Genomic DNA, 20,260 nt, shown 5'->3' on the forward strand with positions numbered 1-20,260 from the left:
GAAAGAGAGTAAAGGAGGGTTTGGGAGGGTGACACGTGTCACTCTCTGGGCCTTCCAAACCCTCCTTTAATGTAATAAGAAATAAGAATAGAAGAATAGATATATATATATATATTGGGAAAGAGAGTAAAGTAGGGTTTGGGAGGGTGACACGTGTCACTCTCTAGGCCTCCCAAACCCTCCTTTAATGTAATAAGAAAGAATAGATAGATATGCCATATATGATTGATAAAAATTATGTTTAACTAAAGTAATATTTTTAAGAATAAGATAGATTATCTTTTCGGTGAAATTAATATGATATCCACTAAATCACAATTGTTGATATTTTGTAAATACTTAAAATCAAACTTTCAACTTAATTACAACTATATATTAAAAAAATTCATAATGTAAAAATTAAAAATAAATAACTTATTTTGACACCCAAACATGCGTTACAACTCAGCAAGCCTTAGGCAAATTATAGGAATCACAACACACTTGCTTAGATGGCTTAAAAGGTAAAACCGGTTCTTTATATCATATTATCTACTAAATATATATCTAATGAAAAGGGGCATAAAAGTAATCTTAACACAAACTACAAAATGGGAAAGGAATATAAGATTGCTAGATGCGGGGTGTACAAGATATAATGCAGCGGGTGCAGGGTACATTTCCCAAACTCCCCTTTCCCTCTCTTTATCATCCTACATTAGTATAATCTTTTTGTGTATATATCCACTCTGAGAGAAAGAACACCACACCACGCCTCACTCTCCCACTACTCCCACTACTCCCTCTCCTCTCCACTATACTCTCTCTCTCTCTCTCTCTCTCTCTCTCTCTCTCTCTCTAAAAGTGGGGGTGGTTCGCATAGAGCGCGTTGGGGTGCTCTCTCTCCCAGGGCGATCGATGGGGAAGCTATGAGGACGTACGCATCGTACTATTATGCGACTATGCGGCACGGCCCATCGGAGGAACACGCGGGGTGCGGGTGCGACCTCCTGTGCGGCGAGGACGAGGGCGCGCTCGGCGAGGACTCGGCGCCGAGTTTCGCCCTCCCCGGCGATGACGATCCCGAGTTCCCCGACGACTCGGACGAGTCCATCGCCGGGTTCATCGAGGGCGAGTCCCAGTACTCGCCCGGGTTCGACTACCCGGACCGGTTCCGGTCGCGCTCGCTCGACCCCTTCGCCCGGGCCGAGTCCGTCGCCTGGATCCTCAAGGTAAATCCGAACCCGGTTCGCTCCGAGAGGGACAAGGCGCACGTTAGATTATTACCACTCTTTGTCGCTAGCTTGAGCCAGATTCTTTTTTATTTATTTATTTTTCTCTTGGTCATTTATTTGGCTTTTTTTTAAAAAAAAAAATATTTCAGGTTAAGGAGTATTACAGTTTCCGTCCGTTAACGGCGTATCTCGCCGTTAACTACGTGGATCGGTTCCTCTCCCGTCACCATTTACCGGTAAGCCTTGGTATTATGTTAAGGCCTCGTTTGTTATTACCTTTTTTTTTTAGAAATTTAAAGTAAAAAAATAAAAAGTTGATGTTATATACATACCTTTTTATTACGAAACAAATATGATTTGTACACTTTATTAAATAAAATCCGTATTCAAAAAAATAAAAGTATTAAACAAGGCCTTAATTTTTTTTCATATATATATATATATATATATATATATATAGAGAGATATATTGATAGAGAGAGAGAGAGAGTTGTACAAGTAGTTTCTCCTGTTTATACAGTATTAAGTCATTTTAATAGGCTAATGGAAACTTATTAATTAGTATATATATATAGTAGTCCAAAGATCNTATATATATATATATATATATATATATATATATATATATATTGATGAAGAGATATTGGATACTGTACAAGTAGTTTCTCCTGTTTATACAGTATTAAGTCATTTTAATAGGCTAATGGAAACTTATTAATTAGTATATATATATAGTAGTCCAAAGATCCGTGGTGTACGCGATAGTACATTTTTTTCTAGGAGATTATTATTTGTTTGTACGTCATCTAATTTGCCATGTACTGCATATTAATTAGTTCGGTTTAGAGATAACATAGTAGACCGAGTCCAGGGTATTGTAATTTCCGTCTTAAATGTTACCGTGTATTATGAGTGCATATATATACCATATACGTATTGTCCATATCAATTAAGGATAACTAACATTAGTACCAATTACATTGAGGATAACATTAGTACCAACTTTTCTAGCTATAAAAATCATGCATTGTTGTACTACATTTCTAGCCTTTTTCTTTCACTTAACCCTTTGTAACTTTAGGAAGTTATGTATATTTGTGTAGGTGTAACTTTTCATAGCATCACTATTTAAGATGCTATGTGTTGTTTAGTGTACGTCTAGTTTAATGTTTAGAAAGAAACATTAACTATGAGTTTTCCTTATGCTTTAAGAAAACTAAAAATAATATGTATAACGAACTAATAATAAAGAGGCTTTATTAAAATGATTATTGTTTGATTCAAGTTTCTTTCTTTAATTTAGACAATTAGAAATTTTTGTACTTCATATATTCTTTAAGCATCTCACTCCCTCTTCATTAATGCTACATGCTTGTCGTATCTGCAGCTGTATGTTCTTAATTTATGTGTCTTTTTACATTTTGGAGCACATCACATGCTTCCCTTCATCTCCTTTCCCTATTTCTTTTCTGTTAAAACAAAGTTTAGATTGCCTCATCTATTATATATATTATTATTATTATTCGACACTAATATTCTATCATATCACGTAGTACATTATTTTATTGGAGCTTGTACAAAGAGCTTATGGTGTTTATTATTAATAATTAAATGCAGGAAAATGGATGGGCACTGCAACTCTTAGCAGTGACTTGCCTCTCTCTTGCTGCAAAGATGGAGGAAACAATGGTCCCATCCCTCTTGGACCTGCAGGCAAAATTACATTACACTCCCTACATTTTTTTTTAACACCAATAATAGTTATGTTTCTTAATTTATAAAATGGTTAGAAAAAATTTGATATATTTCGACAGGTCGAAGATGCAAGATATATTTTTGAGCCTCGAACCATAAGACGGATGGAACTACTAGTCCTCACTTCACTAAATTGGAGGCTTCGATCCGTGACACCATTTACTTTTGTCGATTTCTTCGCATACAAGATCGACTCCTCCGGAAAATACGCGAAATATCTGGTTTCGCGTGCGACACAAATTATTTTAGCTACAATCCAAGGTAATGTAAAAATATAATTAGTAACAAGTATTCATTATATATATATATATATATATATATATATATATATATATATGAAACAAATTCGTACCTTAATTTTCTTAACATCTAGTGGTGGAATAAAAATGAGAAAATACACTGCAGATGTGGACTTCTTGGATCACTGCCCATCATCAATGGCTGCAGCTGCCATAATATGTGCTACTGATGAGACACCAGCTCTAGCATTTATTAATCCTGAGATTGCTGTTACATGGTGTATTGGACTCACAGAGGTAAATAAGAACTTAAACTTCTCATTCAAATATTATAAAGAAAAAAAGAGGGGCCTTTATTTTTGGATATATGAACATTAATACAGTTATAACTTTACAGAATAATGCATGCATTTCATGACTTTCAGACTGTATATGTTATTTTGTTGCATACAAACAAAAGCGATATACTGATCAAAATATACGGGCATTTAAACACTACCTTAAAAAACAAGTTTCTTTTTGTGTTTTATTATTTGTAGGAAGGGATCAGCAACTGCTACCAGCTAATGCAGCAAATAGCTATTGGTATAATACAGAGGAAGCAACCAATGATCCTCTCTCAGCTCAGAGTAACAACCTCAACAGTTAATTTGGGCCCAGGGGTCTCATCCTCCTCCTCTTCTCCTCCATCCAAGAGAAGGAAACTCAATAGCAATTGAAGGATCACAACACAAGGCTCACAATAAGTAAATTAATTATCTATGAATTTCTTATTGGGTTTTTGCAGATTCCTCAGTATTTTTTTTGTCTTAGAGGAGTTTGGGTGGTGTTTTGGTTAGTTTAACAAGTGTGCAGAGATTAGTATAATATTGGTTTGTGTCCCAAGAGTTAGGTCTGGTGCATGGGAGATGATTTTTTTATTTCTTTCTTTTATTTTCCCCTCTTTTTGTTGAGTTGTTTCTCTTTTTTTTTTTTTTCTTTTTAAAGCTCTTTTATTTGTGGGGGCTTTGCTATTTAGATAAGCCATGATGGGAGATTCCCAAGGGTGGGGGATCTGCCATTTGCATGCTTGTTTGTGTGGGGGAGGAAAAGGAAAACATATGAGGAGGGGAAGATATGTTTGTCATGTTTAAGGGAGTGGGGCTATTACCAATCAAAAGGAGCATTGATTGTTGAGTAGAGGAGAGAGAAAAGATGAGGTGGGCCTTTTTAAGGCCATAGGGAAGAGAGAAGAGCATTTAAATGAGGGGGTGTTGTGGTTTTAATTAATAAAGGAGCTCATTTTTCCAAGCCCAAAAGATCATGTTCCACATTGCTCATCAGTTGGTCAAACTCCTCCATCAGAAATTTGATTGTGGTTTTTTCTTTTTTTCTTCCTTTGTTTTTTTTTCGCAAATTTTCTTTATTGGTCTTTGAGTGGTGTGATTATAAGTGTCATGCATGTATTGGCTACACATGCATTTGTTAATGCTTGGAGTGACTTATTGATCCCACTTCATGCATATATAATATATATATATATATATAAATATGGTGAGCTAAGATTAAATGGTTATTTGTGTACAAAAGGCCTCTGGGGGCCTTTGATTTGAAGATACTTTGTCTTACTTGGACTTCATGATCAATAAAAACAAATTCTGATATATAATTTTGTACCTAAAAGTGTTTTGAGTTGATAGCCTAATGTCTTTGTGTACAATTTGTAGTACTGTTGGAGCTAAAATTATTTACTGTAGTAATAAATTGCTAGCTGTTTGGACTTTTCTTCATTCTACTTCACCATTTCATTCTCTTTATGAGATTATTTCTTAAACTTTCTTTATTATTGAGCCTTTTTTTTCGCCCCCTTTAATTCCATCCCAATTCATATATATATATATATATATATATATATATATATATATATATATATATAGACCAATCACTAATTAATTATTTTAATGATATATATCATGGTCAATTCCAAATGATATAGATATATATATATATATGATATAAACGAGTACTTAATCAATTACCAACCACCAAATTCCTCCTAATACTCCACTTCAGCATCTCTTTTTCTAAAGTTGCATCACAGTATATCATGCACACCTCAAACTAATGAACACAATAATGTTTTCACAATGCTTCTTCCCAAAAGAGAGTCAATATATATATTCAGCTCTTCAGCACAAATTTTGACATATTTGTTTAGGAAAATTACGGACGCAAAATTGTGTACTTAGATTAACGAATAATAGTAATCAAAATACGGACAAGTACTTTTTCATTAATGACCCATAAATAACACGAGAAAACGTCTTCAACAGGTCAAAATAGATTGATTTTTTTATTTAATTTTCTCCAACCAAAGAGTATGGTCAACTCCACCATAATATCTAGCAACTTTATTGCCATTAACCCTCTGGGAGTAATGGGGAGGGGCGAATGGTACTCAAATGGGATGGAGACGTGCAGTGGAGGACAAAAACCCCTTGTACAATGAGACATTATTACCTGGACCTTCATAATCATACAACAAGTAAAAATAAGTTTTCAAATCATTGCATGTGATCTTGATCATCTGCATTTTAATAATTATTTATTTTATTTTATGTACCTAGTATAAATAGTTATTTCAACGTTATTAATTAACCTTTATGGGCTATTGAAAGGTTGTACAACAGAGCTAAAGTTTACATCAAATTTCATGACTCGTAGGGTCGACGATTAAAGGTCACTTAATTCTTGACAATATATGTTCCCCAGCTTGTTATTCCTAAAAAAATTTGACATATTGCCAATGTGTTGTTAAGTCTATGTCATATATTAAAATTAATTAACACATATATATGTGAATTAACTTATTATATTATTTTGTACTGAATTGATAAATTAACAAAAAAAATTTATATAGTAAAAATGAATCTGTTAATAATTAATCGACTGAGAGTTGAAGCGCACGATTAGTCATTTTCCACGTCCTTGTCAATTGGTGCATAGTAGCATTACAACTTTTGCTAGCCAGGCCAAATTAACCTAACCTATTTTCCTCCTTAGGCACAACTAGTGATTACAAAAATTGAACTCCTTGTTGGACTCGAGCAATGTTGTTATGTTGGGATTGGAACACGTTGAATCATCAAATCAAATATACTATTATATTATATATATATATATATATATATATATATGAAACAAATTCGTACCTTAATTTTCTTAACATCTAGTGGTGGAATAAAAATGAGAAAATACACTGCAGATGTGGACTTCTTGGATCACTGCCCATCATCAATGGCTGCAGCTGCCATAATATGTGCTACTGATGAGACACCAGCTCTAGCATTTATTAATCCTGAGATTGCTGTTACATGGTGTATTGGACTCACAGAGGTAAATAAGAACTTAAACTTCTCATTCAAATATTATAAAGAAAAAAAGAGGGGCCTTTATTTTTGGATATATGAACATTAATACAGTTATAACTTTACAGAATAATGCATGCATTTCATGACTTTCAGACTGTATATGTTATTTTGTTGCATACAAACAAAAGCGATATACTGATCAAAATATACGGGCATTTAAACACTACCTTAAAAAACAAGTTTCTTTTTGTGTTTTATTATTTGTAGGAAGGGATCAGCAACTGCTACCAGCTAATGCAGCAAATAGCTATTGGTATAATACAGAGGAAGCAACCAATGATCCTCTCTCAGCTCAGAGTAACAACCTCAACAGTTAATTTGGGCCCAGGGGTCTCATCCTCCTCCTCTTCTCCTCCATCCAAGAGAAGGAAACTCAATAGCAATTGAAGGATCACAACACAAGGCTCACAATAAGTAAATTAATTATCTATGAATTTCTTATTGGGTTTTTGCAGATTCCTCAGTATTTTTTTTGTCTTAGAGGAGTTTGGGTGGTGTTTTGGTTAGTTTAACAAGTGTGCAGAGATTAGTATAATATTGGTTTGTGTCCCAAGAGTTAGGTCTGGTGCATGGGAGATGATTTTTTTATTTCTTTCTTTTATTTTCCCCTCTTTTTGTTGAGTNGAACGCATCAATGGAGTCACGTGAGCAATAATAAGTGGTGAGTTTCCGAAATCTATAAAGCAAAACTCAGCTTTTTTTCTTTTCTTTTTTTTTTTCTTTTTTGGGCTCTGCAAAAATATGCTTCGAGCTTTGACCGCACGGAGAGACCGTGCGCCACTGCGTCCCAGCTTTCTATGCGCACACGTCCGCACGGGGCAGGGCTCCGCATGCGACGCTGCCATATGACGCGGTCGCATACGCGCGTACGCACGGAATGGTTGGAGCGGACAGATTTTGGTCGGAAAAATACGTCCAAATTATACAGCTCGATAAGTCAGGTACGGACTCGGAGAATCTCTCTCTTTCCCGCGCTGTGGTAACGAACTATCTAGGCCACAATTATATAGTAGGGTTAATTTTATACAGGTTTCAGGTTTCGATAAATATATCAAATAATAAATATATTTTTATAAAATTTAATTTTTTATATTTATTCTGTAAAAATTCAGTAATTTTATACAGCTTCTGATAAATATATCGAATAACAAATATATTTGTCGTTCTAATTTGTAGTAACTGTTAGAGCACTATTTATGTTTCAACAAAAGAAAAGTGAAATAATATTTTTGCAATCATAAATATTTTTTAAAAAAAATTTAACTGTTAAAATAATACAAAAATGTCCTTTCAAAAAATTTCAGTGATTATTTTTTTTTATTTTTACCATCAAAAATAATATAAAAGGGGTAAAAAAATCAATTTATCTCATTCACAAATCAGAGTTAAATATTTTATTTATGGTTAACTATATTGTTTTAACGGATCCTAACGGCAAAGGTATATTTGAAAATACTAGAACTTTTGTAGGAATACATATGAAAAATTGAACTTTGTAGTGATATATTTACTATTCGTTATGTTTACGGAGAGCTATATGCGACTAACCCTTTTTACAATGAGCAATGCTGATGGAACACCATTTTGGGGGTTCAGAATATACACTCCACCCACCTAAGGATGGGGGCACCGCACCCTTGAATAAATGGGGTGTATATTGTACACCCCGATTGGGGTGAGGCATTTTTTTTTTCCAATACTTTTATGAAAATATATAATTTTATAAATACATGTTTTCAAATGGTGAAATGTCATTTATACCCTTATAAGCATTAATGGGTTTTGGACATAGGCTTTGGATTTGCGGGTTTAGAGACACATTTATGATATATTTATATAACATTTTCGACTTTGGAGGAGCATCTATAATATTTTAAAGTTTTAGATTACATTTCAAATTACCCATTGTAATAATATAATAATGCAATAGGCCAATGTTAGTGGGACCCAGCACATTCCTAGTTATATCTCTGAAATTTGTATTTACCAAAGTAAATGTATATTTATATTAATATCTCTACAAATGGCATATTTCCGAAAAGTTTATTTATTTTTATCTACCTATATATCCCGTCCATTTTGCATGTTGGAATAAGATATGCCAATAATAACATAGAATGAATTTTGCCCAAATTTCTCTCTCTCTCTCTCTCTCTCTCTCTCTCTATCTATATATATATATATATATATATACACACACACACACACACATACTAGTGTCGACTCAATAATGCGAATCCGCGACATAAATTCATGTTAAATTAGCAAGATCACATTATGGAGAATATAAAATTTTCATTTAAAGGGATAATACAAATGTCTTTTCACAAGGCATAAATTAAAAATTTATTGGTTACTATTGTTATGTTGTAATTTGTTTTAATATTTATCTGTAAGAATAATTTGAAAAAAAGTATACATACATATAATATTATGATTCCCTACTACAAATTTAATACAACGTATAATGGACGGAGAGAGGATGAACACATGCATAATATTAAAGCAATTGAATCCCCCGTGTGTTGAATCTTTCAATTTATTGATGATGCATGATTCGCTTCATCATGTCGTGTGCTGCGCCCATATTTGCGGTCCATCTAATCACGGCTCGCTTTGGGTCCGACAAAAACACTAGTCACGTTCCAGTGAGGAAAAGTCACGCATCACATCACATCTTTATACGTACCTATACAATTATTATTACAATTATGGTTCCTCGTATCAAAAATGATCCACTAATAAGATGCATCAAAGCTTAGTACGTACGTAGTTAACCAATGGGACAAAAGGTTTTAAATTTGGCCTAAGATCGAGTGAGAATCACCTTTTATCATAAATTGAGTCATGTTGATGGTACCCAACGACACTGTGGAAAGATGGTCATAACTGGGCAAGTGTATTGCATCATACTGACGTGAAATTGGTTCAAATGATGATGCCAATTCTGAGGTTTTTTTGGTTTCTTTTTTTTTAAAAAAAATTGAGCTCAAGTTTGCGTAGCTGGCGAGTTACGAGAGGTCAATTTCTCTGCCCTTTTGGACGAAGTCGTTGCTAGCTCTTTCAGCATGAACTAGATCACACAATCAAGCTCTTCTCATGATGCGTACAATCACGCTATTAGATGTGCAACTTCAACCTATTAACGATCCAAATATGTGGTTTCTGGACATATTGGGTCTTTCGAGCTTCACACACCAGTTCACGCCAAACAAACAGGCTCTTAATGTGATGCACATAAGTCGGTGTAGCTCGAGTTGAAGAGCTTATTCTATATTGACGAACGATCGTCAATCTCGAGGGTGAAATGTCATCAGCAATAGAAAAGCACGGTAAAGGATAATACCATGAAGAGGATCATTGCTTTAGAGGTTTCTTTTATACTGTTGTCCATTAGAAACTGAGACAACTTTTGAAATGCCTATCAGAATTTGCTTTGGTTCGAATACAAAACACGCTAACAAATAAATTTAAAAATTCAATTTTAGTAGTCCGTCTAGTAATATGAGTGACACGAGTGGCGACAAAGATAAAGAAAATAACAATATAACATTAGTACACTCTTTACCTAAGCCTGATTCATTGGACTCATCAATCCTAAATAAATTATCTTGTCTAGAAATTGTAGGCCTAAACAAACAAACGAATCTTCTTGTCTTATTTTTGGTACTAAATCCATTAAATAACAGTACTAAGAATTCACATGTGATCACTTTGAACACCTTTCAAAAATCTCCTTTAGGCACAGAATTTGATCAGCATATATACTTTTTATGCTATCTCCCACATCCACTATTCCTTTCCACTCTCTCTCTCTCTCTCTCTCTCTCTCTCTCCCCTGCATGTAAGGAATCCTATGAACAATCCCAGAAGCCAATGCCCCTTTATCTCCCACACCCAAATCAAAAAGTCTGCTGTTTTCACCTCTTTACACAGCTCCTCTCTTTCACCTCACAAGTTGATAAAGAGAGAGAGAGAGGGGAGAGGTGCTTCAGCCTTTTCCACCTGCTTGCAAAAGCACTTTTGGATTGCAAGAACTACAAAGCTCATCATATAGTGTTTTGTTGTAGGCCCCTGGAAAAATAATGGAGTCAAAAGTGGGCATCATAGCAGAATATTTGGAGATGGATGGTGTTTTCTTTTGCGCGAATGGGTTTGCAGTGTGTTGTGTGTGCAACTCTTTGGCTTCTCCTGGGGCATATAGTTTTGTGGTGTCTGCTTTGTGGGCAATTTTTTTTTTTTTTTTTTCTTTTGAGAGAGAAAGATAATATACTACCCACTTCGTTTATTTCATTTAGAAATAAATTTAGCTGAAAATATGAATCAATTAAAATTTGAACTTGAAACCTCAGGTATACCAACCCGACCACCAAACTTTTTACCACTTGTGTTAGGGACAATCGGTTGGATAATGTTAATGTTATTAACTCATTGGAAGATGCCTCTTCGCTAATTGGTTTTAGCATGGCTCCACTACCTCAACAATTACGTACCACCATGTGCATTGCTATAACAGAAAGCCTCATCCCCCCCTTATCTTGCTTGCCTTTATTTTCTCTTTTACTCATCAAAGCAAATTGCTAAAGCTGCTTAGCTATATACATCCTTTACAGATCCAGTAAAGTAACATCTTCGTAGATAAATATGTGATATTCTTGAGGGTAAATGTTGAATTGATGACGCGACTAAACGAGTCCCCAGAGACAATGGCCTGAGTGAGCTGGCGATCGATCGTGGCGCATGACGATCTATATTTGGCCACCGCGGCACCTATAAAGTTTCGGCATGATATATATGACCTCTCCATTAGAAGTGGAGGAGGCTAAAGGTCTTCTGTTCAATCATCAGGGAGCCACCACCTTATGAGTTTCTGAAACCCATGATCTCACCTTTTCCTTCTACTTTTTTCTCCTCTTTGTTCATGCCATGATTTAAGTAGTTGGCCAATGCAAAAGACACTTTGATGGCTGTGGGGGAGGCTCAAAGAGGAGGTGCTCACCAAAAGATACTAGATGAATACATGATTCGGTGCTTATTAATTGGTTGGTGAGAGAAATTAAAGGGCTTTACAATTGGAGAGTATGTATTGGTTTGACATGACCAAGTTCTAATTGTATTACTCTTGGAGAGAATATAAAGTTGTTTTGATTGAGACTTCCACTGGGGGAACATTAAAATAAAATACAACAATAAAATAACACTCTGCTGCAACATATGCTGGATGTTTTAAGCATCATCCAAAAAGAGAAAAAGAAAAAGAAAAAGTTATGGTAATGTTGGCTATCAAGATTTCAGCACTGCGCTTTTAGCGTATTCACAAGTAATTAGGCTAAACTGCGCATGTGGCTCTTAAATTATGAGATAGATAATGTTTTGGCCCGAAAACTCTACATTTTTTAATTTCGGCTTTCTGAACTATATATAGCAATCAAATCCTCACGTGCAAAATAGCTGATGTGAAGCTAATATTTTAGCGGCATGATATTTCAGTCTTCATTCTATCTTTATTTTCTTTGTTTTAATTCTTAAGATATAATTTGAAACTATTTCAAGCCTATTTGCACATTTGAACTCAGCTCATTTATTTTATAGTCTAGCTTAATCGAGCCCCAAAATCCAACCAAACTAGAATGGCTCAGTTCGAGTGCAATCCTTATTCTGAGTCTCGTCTTAGGGGTTTATAATTAATTATGTACAATTTGATCGTAAGGTTCGGCATGGGAAAGGCCCATTTATTTAAAGCCTTGGTTTAGATGGGTTAGGCCTAAGAGGATTTCAATCTTAAATTACCAGAGATGAGAACTAAAGCAGCCCATTCAAAACTTTGGGCTTTGGTTAACCCGCTAGTACTAGTGGTGTCAACATACGATCCGACCCGATCCGATCCCACCTAAAAAAATCAATGATCCGGATTCATATTAACAACACTTTATACAGTTATTTTAGCTTAACATTGGGCCAAACTGGATTTGGATCCCGACGCCCAATTTTAATTCGGGTCCGGGTCAAATCCAGACGCAGTGTAACTATTCGGTGCCGTTTTCGAGCCGGACCTGAATTGTTGCGACCCCTTACCCGCTACATAACCGATCGAGCCCATAGCGAACCACGTTCGCACACCGAGCCCGCATCCAATGAGTCCGTTCGCCTCCCTCTCCATCTCCGCCCCTTCGACCCCGCTCGTCACCTCCTCCGCCGCGATCTCTCCATCCAAATTCTCTTCCCCTTCTCCTCCTCCACTTCGGCGTGGTTCGATCCATTTGTGCGCTCGCTTCGTTCCCTCCTCACTCTCCAAAAGAAGCTTCTTTGGTTCTTTCTCGAAGCCTCTAGAAGCGGCGCCATGGGAGCCGCCCAAGTACGTGTACCCCGACCCGATCCCCCAATTCGCCGTTGCCGTGAGTTTTTTCCCCAACTTTTTCTCTTTGGGGTCTTTGTTTTTGTTTATTTTCTCTCGTAATTTTTTATTTTTTAGGAGGCCCACAAATTTGGGAGCGAGCTTCGGAAGAAGCTTCTGAAGAGCAAGGAAGTGTTTGGAGACGACATTGATGAGGTTGTCAAAACATGCGAACAGGTTGGTTCTGCATAATCTCTAGAGATTTACTTTTCTTATCAAATAGATGATTTTTTTTTTTTATTTTGTTTGTGACAATATATGATTCAAATCGGTTTTTTGAGATGAAATGTGAATTCCAATATATATAGAATTAACATTATACATAATGTAAATTACCGACCGTCCCTAGCGCAAATTCGAACCCTTATTGCTCTATATTTTCAGCTAAATTTATGATTATGCTTATTCAAATTGGTGTTTTTTTGGGTAGATATTCAGTGATTTCTTGCACAAGGAATATGGAGGTCCAGGGACACTCTTGGTGGAGCCTTTCACCGACATGTTGCTCGCACTCAAGGAGAAGGAACTCCCCGGCGGTCCCGTGGCGGCAAGGGCCGCGCTGTTATGGGCGCAAAACCATGTCGACGACGACTGGGATACTTGGACTTCTCGGCGACCTCAGTGAGCAAGCATTTCAGGTTCATAGTTTTTGTGCAATTTTCCTAACAACCATGCCCTTTTAGATATAGCTCTTTGTACAAGTTACAAGAAACTGTGATTTGCAATTATTCATACCGCCTCTTATTTGTGTTAGTTGAATGCAATTGAGAAAAAATTTCACCATATACAAATTCAACATATATCTAATAAACATGTACTACACCAGTCCATTGGGAATCGGCATTCATTCATCGATCTCACAGAATTTTCTTTTGATCAACCAAATAAAACAAAATCAACACTAGGACAATGCCATAAGAGTCTAGATAGATAAGTTCGTCCCAATTTTGTGCATTGCCTTCTTATCTAGATCAATCTGGAGGGCAAAACTTGTTGAGGTTAAACGGCAGCACATAGAATTCCTCAGTCCTAGGGTCCGTTTTGAAGGACCGGAACCTTTCCCACCAGTGATTACCTCGGTCTTTTCTCGTAGCATTGTCTTGCCTGAGGAGGGTGTTGTCCAAGAAAAACGCCACGAAACCCGCAACAAACGGCTTTGACGAGAATGCTACATTTATAATATCATTAAACTGTGAAAGAAACAACAAAGAAAAGAACAACCAGTGTCAGTAAAATGCTGGAATAACAAATCAGAATGAAATCGCAATTGGTGGCCATAAATGATTAACTTCTTCGCATACCCATCTTGCATGAGTGTGAACAGGGCCATAACCGGCGATAACGGTGTATTCGTTGAAGTATTGCGGAACTGATAAGCCCATGAAAACAGAAAACCCTACAATGAACTTAGTTCTGAAGCTATCAAGATTGCAGAACTGAAGGAAACTGAGACCCACGGCACCTGTTTTATCCATTTACTACATAAATTTCAAGTGTTGTGAAAGTAAATGGAAATTAGCAAATCTGGTTAAAGATTGATGATAAGCTGTTTCAGAAAAGCTAAGCTTACCGACGTAGGCGAAGAGAAGACAATATAAGGCTGCAAATATCGGTGCAGGAATAGATGCAAACGCTGCTCCAAACTTTCCTGGATTACGAAAAAGTAAATACGTAGTCTACTAATTGGCGGGTTGTAGCCAACATAAGCTATGCAAGGTTTGGAATGTCTATATGCACTACAAATTGTATCAGCTTCAGTACTGATGCCTATGCATGATACCCAAGAAAGAGAATATTACAGCAAGCTAATTGCCAACATACTATGGGCCTGTCTAGAAGATATTATTCGACGTGTAAACATGTACATAAAAGTCTACCATGCTACAGAACTAAAGCTAAGCATATATATATATATATATATATATATATATATATATATATATATATATATATATATTGTAGTTGTCTCTGCCCACCAGGAGTAACACTTGCTATCCCTTGTGTGATTTGCAACAAAAGTTCATTCAGGAGGATAATATGCATAGAGATGGTTGCGGCAGAATTGTAACTTACCAAGAAGGGAAAAGAAAATCATGAACCCTGCAGATATTTGCACCACTCTTCGACTGCCGACGCGGGTCAATCCTAGCAACCCGGCATTTTCGCTGCACAAGAGAGTAAAATAATGATCTTCAACAGTAAGGAGAAGGATCTTGATATTAGCTTTATCTGATTCTTACACTGAGACTGAGGAACCATTTGCAGTCCCAAACAAGCCATCCAACAAGATACCGATACCCTGAAATAGAAAAACTTTTAGCGATCACGTCTTGTAGAAAAGTTGGCAATAACTTGATCACGCATTTAGGGCTATGATAAGTAGAACGCCGAACCTGCCAACCAATGCCGCGGCTGAGAACTGAGTGAGGCACCATCGTAGCACTTGCATACCTCGAAATCCCGATGAATGTCCCAGTGGACTACAAGGTTAAAGTGAATAATGGCTTAGGTCACAAAACGAAAAATAATAGTATCTTATCTTTAATTGCCAAAAGAGAGTGTTAGCATACTTCTACGAGAGCAACAAATGAAGCAGCCATCATTGCAAAAGCTTCGCCGGCATCAAATGTCGGCGCTCCCCACTGAAAGGGATAAGGAATTCTTATCCTGCAATCAGTATTTGTTAAAAAGAAATTTTCATCTTCAGTGCCTTTACTATATCGATTGCATTCAAATACTATTTTAGCATTGAAATGATAGGAAATGTACCATGGAGCACCGCCAATGAGCCCAGAGCGGTCGGTACGGCAGTGTGCTTGCGTCTTTGGCGGTGCGTGTCTATATGCCCCGCCGATAGTGAGGAAGTATGCATACAGCCACACAATTGCAACCGAGAATAGGACGGAAAAACGACCATAAACCGACTTCTCCGATTGTATAGCATGAGGTATGTACTGTAGAAAATGCACATATCAAGTTATCAACTTCCCTAGATGTTTCAGATTATATGCAATTTGCGTTGTGCTTGTTACAGGAAACCTTACCTGTGAAAATATTAGTAGTAGAATAATCTGTGGAAGCCCAATTTCAACACACTTAGCAACCTGCGTGTTTAATGTACATAACATGAGAAATTGCTTAAAAGATGAGATATAACCATGAACACTAAAAAATGTATAAGGTAAAGAACTAAAAGCTTACTCCAGAAAAACCAAGCTCATATAGCCCAAACCCAGCTAACGCGATCAGCGGAACTGCCGCTAATGGACTTAAATATCTGGATTTACACAGAACAAGTAGGGATAAAAAAACAAAAAAAACAAAAACAAAAAAACCAACTAAGCACATCATGAAACATTAACATAATTACCGCGAAGAAACCATTTCATTCATACCAACCTATTCACATTTCTCCAAAGACCGCTGAAACCGAAAATAATCTGAAGTGTCGAAGCGACAATCAGTGCGCCTTGCGTTCCTCGCATTATATGCAAGAATTTCTTCGCGAAAACAAAGAAAATTAAATGTTAATTGTTAATCGGAATGCGGTTTAGATTAACAGGAATTTATACAGAAAAAGCAATTAGCAACCTCGTGGGGGTCTGCTATGTCGCTATATCGGCCGGCTAAGATGATAGAGATGGTGGGCGCGATGAACGTATACGACCCTCCGATTACGGCCGGTAATCGAGTTCCGAAGAAGGTTTGGAAGAAGGTGTTTATGCCAGATACAAATAACAGTGTCTGGATAACCTTGGCCTTTTCCTCCTAACAGAAGGGGGAAATAAATGTCATTAATAAATTTTTGTTGCGAAATAAAAATCAAATGTTGCATCTATGGCAAAAAAATGAAGAGAAATTTGAGTCATAATGTAACACAAGAGAGGGAGAATTAAGTCTCACATTGCCTCCCCCCATCTGGGGAACAAGTGCAGTTGGAATGATAACAGTGGTTCCCAACATAACAATAAAATGTTGGAATCCCAGTAGAATGGCCTCAGCTGCATAATAGAAATGCAAACAGATTCAAAAGTGATAAATTATATTCACAAATGCTGCAATAGTCGCGCATTAAAATATGAAGCAAACCAAATCTGCATAGCAAAATACAGAAACTTCTGTACTGAACGAGTTCAAATTAATAAAAAAAGGATACAGCAGAAACACGAAATCCAAATATCTTTTATAAATAAATAGAAACAGAGAGAGTAGTGGTTAAAGACATGTTGTCACAGAATGTGCATGTGCAACGTATTCAACCACCTCTTTCTATCTAACGGATGGAAATAATCAAAAAGATATATCTAACAGTCGAAGATTTTGATTACAAAAAAATTTATACTCATAAAAATATATAGTAACTCACGCAAAGGAGGGGGGCTAGTGATGCAGTAGGAGACGTTGGGGAGCTGTTCCCTCACTGGATGGGGCTGCAACTCATCCTGCTTCGGCGGCGGTGCCGCCCCTCCTCCGCCTCCTGGTCCGGCCATCGCTTTTTCCTCTTTTCCTGCTACTCCTACTACTAATACTACTAATATTACTTTTTCCTATCTCCTCGCAGAAACAAACACAGGATTTCCACAGCGAAAACCTAACACTCTTCTCTCTCCGGAGAGTAGAGAGAAAGAACCCGCCAAAGAAAAAAGTATCAAAATCTAATTTTTCACAGCTAAAAAAGACCGAGAAATCCAAAACCCAGGTGAGAAAAACGAGCAACAAGAAGAAGAGGAAGAAGAAGAAGTGCGAGCTCTCCAACAGAGTGAAAGAAGTGAACACACACACTCAGCCCAAAAGATACTCAGAAGGGAAAAAGAAGAGAATGAAGTAGTAGCAACAACAATACCACCTAAATGAAAATGAAAATGAAAATGAATCCCACACCCCTCCTCCCCCCCTGTTGTACTGTTCTGTTCTCTTTTTTCCTCCCTCCTCGTCGCAGAGGAATCTTCTGCCGCACCTCCTTTTATTCTCTCTCTCTTCTTCTTCTTTACCCCTCTCTCTCTTTCTCTCTCTCTCTCTCTCTCTCTCTCGTATGTGTGTGTATTTTCTGTAAAGCCTAACTTCAGTAGGAAGTAAAGAATGCTACCTAAAGATTAATATTTTCCTCTTTACTCTCTATTTCTCTCTCTATTTTCCCAGTAACTGGGTTCTCACACTCCAATGCAGCAGCTTAAATAAAGTTTGTGCTACATGAATCTCTTTTTGAGGACAAAAAAAGAAGAGAGAGAGAGAGATTGCGTATCAACGGTCTTTTGCAGTTTGAAGAATGTTAGTAAGATAAGAAAATTGTAGGACGGTTTCTAATGTGGCCGTCTTATTTATCATTCACACTGCATCGAGATTCGAGTCGTTTGTAAGATAACATATTGTGACAGAGTCTTATATTAGAAATTGTTTCCACTTCACCGGAGTTTTGTTCGAATTTTATTAGTAAAAACATTATAATAATTTTAAGAACTAGAGTACTATACTGTTAGTAGCACCAAGTCATTGGTGCTATTAGGTTTTCGGTTCTTGGATGAAGAGATATACAGTTAGGGGTGGTCTGCTAAGATTGAATGGGTAGTTGATTCAATAATATATTCTAACGGGTAGAAATGATCAAAAGATTCGATCTAGCAGCGAAAAACTTGATAGAGCCAATTGTTTAGTGCTATTGATAGCGTAGTAACCGAACTCTAATTTTATTTATAACTTTCTATAGTAGAATAAAGACTACAAAATAAGATATTACAATAATTTTCTTCTATTTTATCAATTTATATTGGATCGAAATATAAATTATTGTAAAGTACATTTTATCGCAACAGTTTGTGTCATTTATTACTACAAGATTTATAACAACAATTTATAACGATTCTTGTTTGTTGCAAGAAATTGTTATTGCCACTAATAGTTATCAATTGCAACAGTATTTATCATTGCAAAAGAAGGGATTTTTAGTAAGAACTTTTAATTTTATGCTTCAAAACTCTTTTTATATTTTGTTAGAGAAGAAAGTTTTAAATTTTTTTGACTATCAAAATGATTTATCGGTAATTAGGTGGGAGTGCTAATATTTCAAGACACTATTACCCATTACATATTGTCTAGAAATGTTATATCTATGCCACATAGAACTGTTATTCTAAATAAAATTAATGGTTGCAAATAGAAAGTACTTGATAAACCAAGTATTGATTGCCCAATCTGATTACACAATGATAAAGGGTTGGAAAAATGGAAAAAATAAAAAAGATAAAAAAGGTAAAATATGTGAGGGTCAATTATTTAAAGAGGTAAGCTATGCAACTACATATGCAAGGAGGATAACATTGAATCATGCAATTTGTATGTGTGATGTTATAATTAGCCAATGAGAATAATTCTTTATTTCTTTATGAATTTTTTTAATACCCAATCAGAATAATTCTTTATAACAACATTCTTCATGCTTTCCTTAAGATTGCATAGCATCTTTTCATATATAGTAGGGTTTTATATCTTAGTCACTGTATTCCTATTATCATTTGAAATCATCATCCCTTGTGCATATCAATTCATCTTCTATAAATTCATATATATTTTTCTCTCAAATAATTTATTTCTGATTCTAAATCTCTAGGTTAGAATTGAGCAGGATTCAATTCCAGGCATTTATTGATGGATAGAGAAGTATAACCACCTGTCAATTTTCAAGGGTTTTTTTTAATATCAAATCATTTATCTGATGATTACTCGTCCTTTTCGAAATTTCCAGTAATTTTCTTGTTTGAATGTTAGAATCAACTCTTCCAAGCACTCAATATATACTTTTAATTTCCGTAGCTAGTATTTGATTGAATAGTTGTTATAAAACGAAGAGAGCTTAGTATCTATTTGATGGGAGAATTTTTATTAACATCGTGAGAATTAATTAATTGCTCAAAATGATTATGAAACATTTATGAAATTAGGATAGTGATATTCTTTTTTCTTTTTTCTTTTGTTCAAAGAATATGATGCTAAGTTCCAGTCGACTCTTCCCGTGCCATCATAAAAAAAATGTCACCATAAATCTCAATCAGCTTCTTTCGGGTGCTTTAAATTTGTCTCTCTTTAATTTTCTTTCTTCTGCTGCAGTGAAACTTCGACATAATCTCCCTAAGAAACCCATGTCCTTGTTTAAATAAATGCATTCGAATTTCGAAGTTTCAATTCACATCGTACAAGCACATAAAATAAAAAAAGTGGCGCATTTTGTACTAAGCTTACCAATGATATATTTGG

General features: G+C 35.9%; 3 protein-coding genes across 10 annotated transcripts; 2 read left to right on the top strand and 1 right to left on the bottom strand.

Annotated features, from left to right (window-relative positions):
* Positions 723-7,235, top strand: LOC109728124 (cyclin-D2-1-like). Its single transcript, XM_020258455.1, has 8 exons — positions 723-1,211; positions 1,364-1,450; positions 2,832-2,927; positions 3,029-3,230; positions 3,375-3,505; positions 3,748-3,926; positions 6,421-6,583; positions 6,826-7,235. The coding sequence occupies exons 1-8, from the start codon at positions 909-911 to the stop codon at positions 7,003-7,005; spliced, it is 1,341 nt and encodes a 446-aa protein (XP_020114044.1). The 5' UTR covers positions 723-908; the 3' UTR covers positions 7,006-7,235.
* Positions 12,712-19,814, top strand: LOC109726998 (protein PLASTID REDOX INSENSITIVE 2-like). Of its 5 annotated transcripts, none has more exons than XM_020256875.1 (4): positions 12,712-13,013; positions 13,091-13,189; positions 13,443-13,650; positions 19,617-19,814. In XM_020256875.1, exons 1-3 carry the CDS (start codon positions 12,753-12,755, stop codon positions 13,635-13,637), a joined length of 555 nt encoding a protein of 184 aa, XP_020112464.1. In that variant the 5' UTR covers positions 12,712-12,752; the 3' UTR covers positions 13,638-13,650; positions 19,617-19,814. The 5 variants fall into 5 exon arrangements, with proteins under 5 accessions (XP_020112464.1, XP_020112453.1, XP_020112456.1 ...); XM_020256864.1 differs by lacking the exon at positions 19,617-19,814 and adding an exon at positions 17,574-18,130; XM_020256867.1 differs by lacking the exon at positions 19,617-19,814 and adding an exon at positions 15,759-15,959.
* Positions 13,796-17,575, bottom strand: LOC109726985 (nucleobase-ascorbate transporter 6-like). Of its 4 annotated transcripts, none has more exons than XM_020256822.1 (14): positions 17,379-17,575; positions 16,916-17,013; positions 16,604-16,780; positions 16,412-16,512; positions 16,214-16,289; positions 16,057-16,116; positions 15,782-15,966; positions 15,583-15,679; positions 15,406-15,492; positions 15,253-15,311; positions 15,086-15,177; positions 14,583-14,660; positions 14,314-14,474; positions 13,796-14,202 (listed from the first exon to the last, which is right to left on the bottom strand). In XM_020256822.1, exons 1-14 carry the CDS (start codon positions 17,500-17,502, stop codon positions 13,984-13,986), a joined length of 1,614 nt encoding a protein of 537 aa, XP_020112411.1. In that variant the 5' UTR covers positions 17,503-17,575; the 3' UTR covers positions 13,796-13,983. The 4 variants fall into 4 exon arrangements, 2 of the variants coding, with proteins under 2 accessions (XP_020112411.1, XP_020112426.1); XR_002220672.1 differs by having other exon boundaries at positions 14,060-14,202; positions 14,583-14,655; XR_002220670.1 differs by having other exon boundaries at positions 14,060-14,202; positions 14,314-14,490; positions 14,583-14,655.

This window comes from Ananas comosus, linkage group 2, assembly GCF_001540865.1.
Source record: "Ananas comosus cultivar F153 linkage group 2, ASM154086v1, whole genome shotgun sequence".
Classification (NCBI taxonomy): Eukaryota; Viridiplantae; Streptophyta; class Magnoliopsida; order Poales; family Bromeliaceae; genus Ananas; species Ananas comosus.

Excerpts from the sequence above, each read along its gene's own strand:
- LOC109728124 (XM_020258455.1), top strand. The coding sequence starts at position 909 with ATGAGGACGTACGCATCGTACTATTATGCGACTATGCGGCACGGCCCA. Across the intron at positions 3,231-3,374 it reads TATTTTAGCTACAATCCAAG|ATGTGGACTTCTTGGATCAC; the intron begins GTAATGTAAAAA and ends AATACACTGCAG. Across the intron at positions 3,927-6,420 it reads AGGAAACTCAATAGCAATTG|TGGTGGAATAAAAATGAGAA; the intron begins AAGGATCACAAC and ends CTTAACATCTAG.
- LOC109726998 (XM_020256875.1), top strand. The coding sequence starts at position 12,753 with ATGAGTCCGTTCGCCTCCCTCTCCATCTCCGCCCCTTCGACCCCGCTC. Across the intron at positions 13,014-13,090 it reads TCCCCCAATTCGCCGTTGCC|GAGGCCCACAAATTTGGGAG; the intron begins GTGAGTTTTTTC and ends TTTATTTTTTAG. Across the intron at positions 13,190-13,442 it reads TTGTCAAAACATGCGAACAG|ATATTCAGTGATTTCTTGCA; the intron begins GTTGGTTCTGCA and ends TTTTTTGGGTAG.
- LOC109726985 (XM_020256822.1), bottom strand. The coding sequence starts at position 17,502 with ATGGCCGGACCAGGAGGCGGAGGAGGGGCGGCACCGCCGCCGAAGCAG. Across the intron at positions 16,117-16,213 it reads ATGAGCTTGGTTTTTCTGGA|GTTGCTAAGTGTGTTGAAAT; the intron begins GTAAGCTTTTAG and ends TTAAACACGCAG. Across the intron at positions 15,312-15,405 it reads GCCGCGGCATTGGTTGGCAG|GGTATCGGTATCTTGTTGGA; the intron begins GTTCGGCGTTCT and ends TTTCTATTTCAG.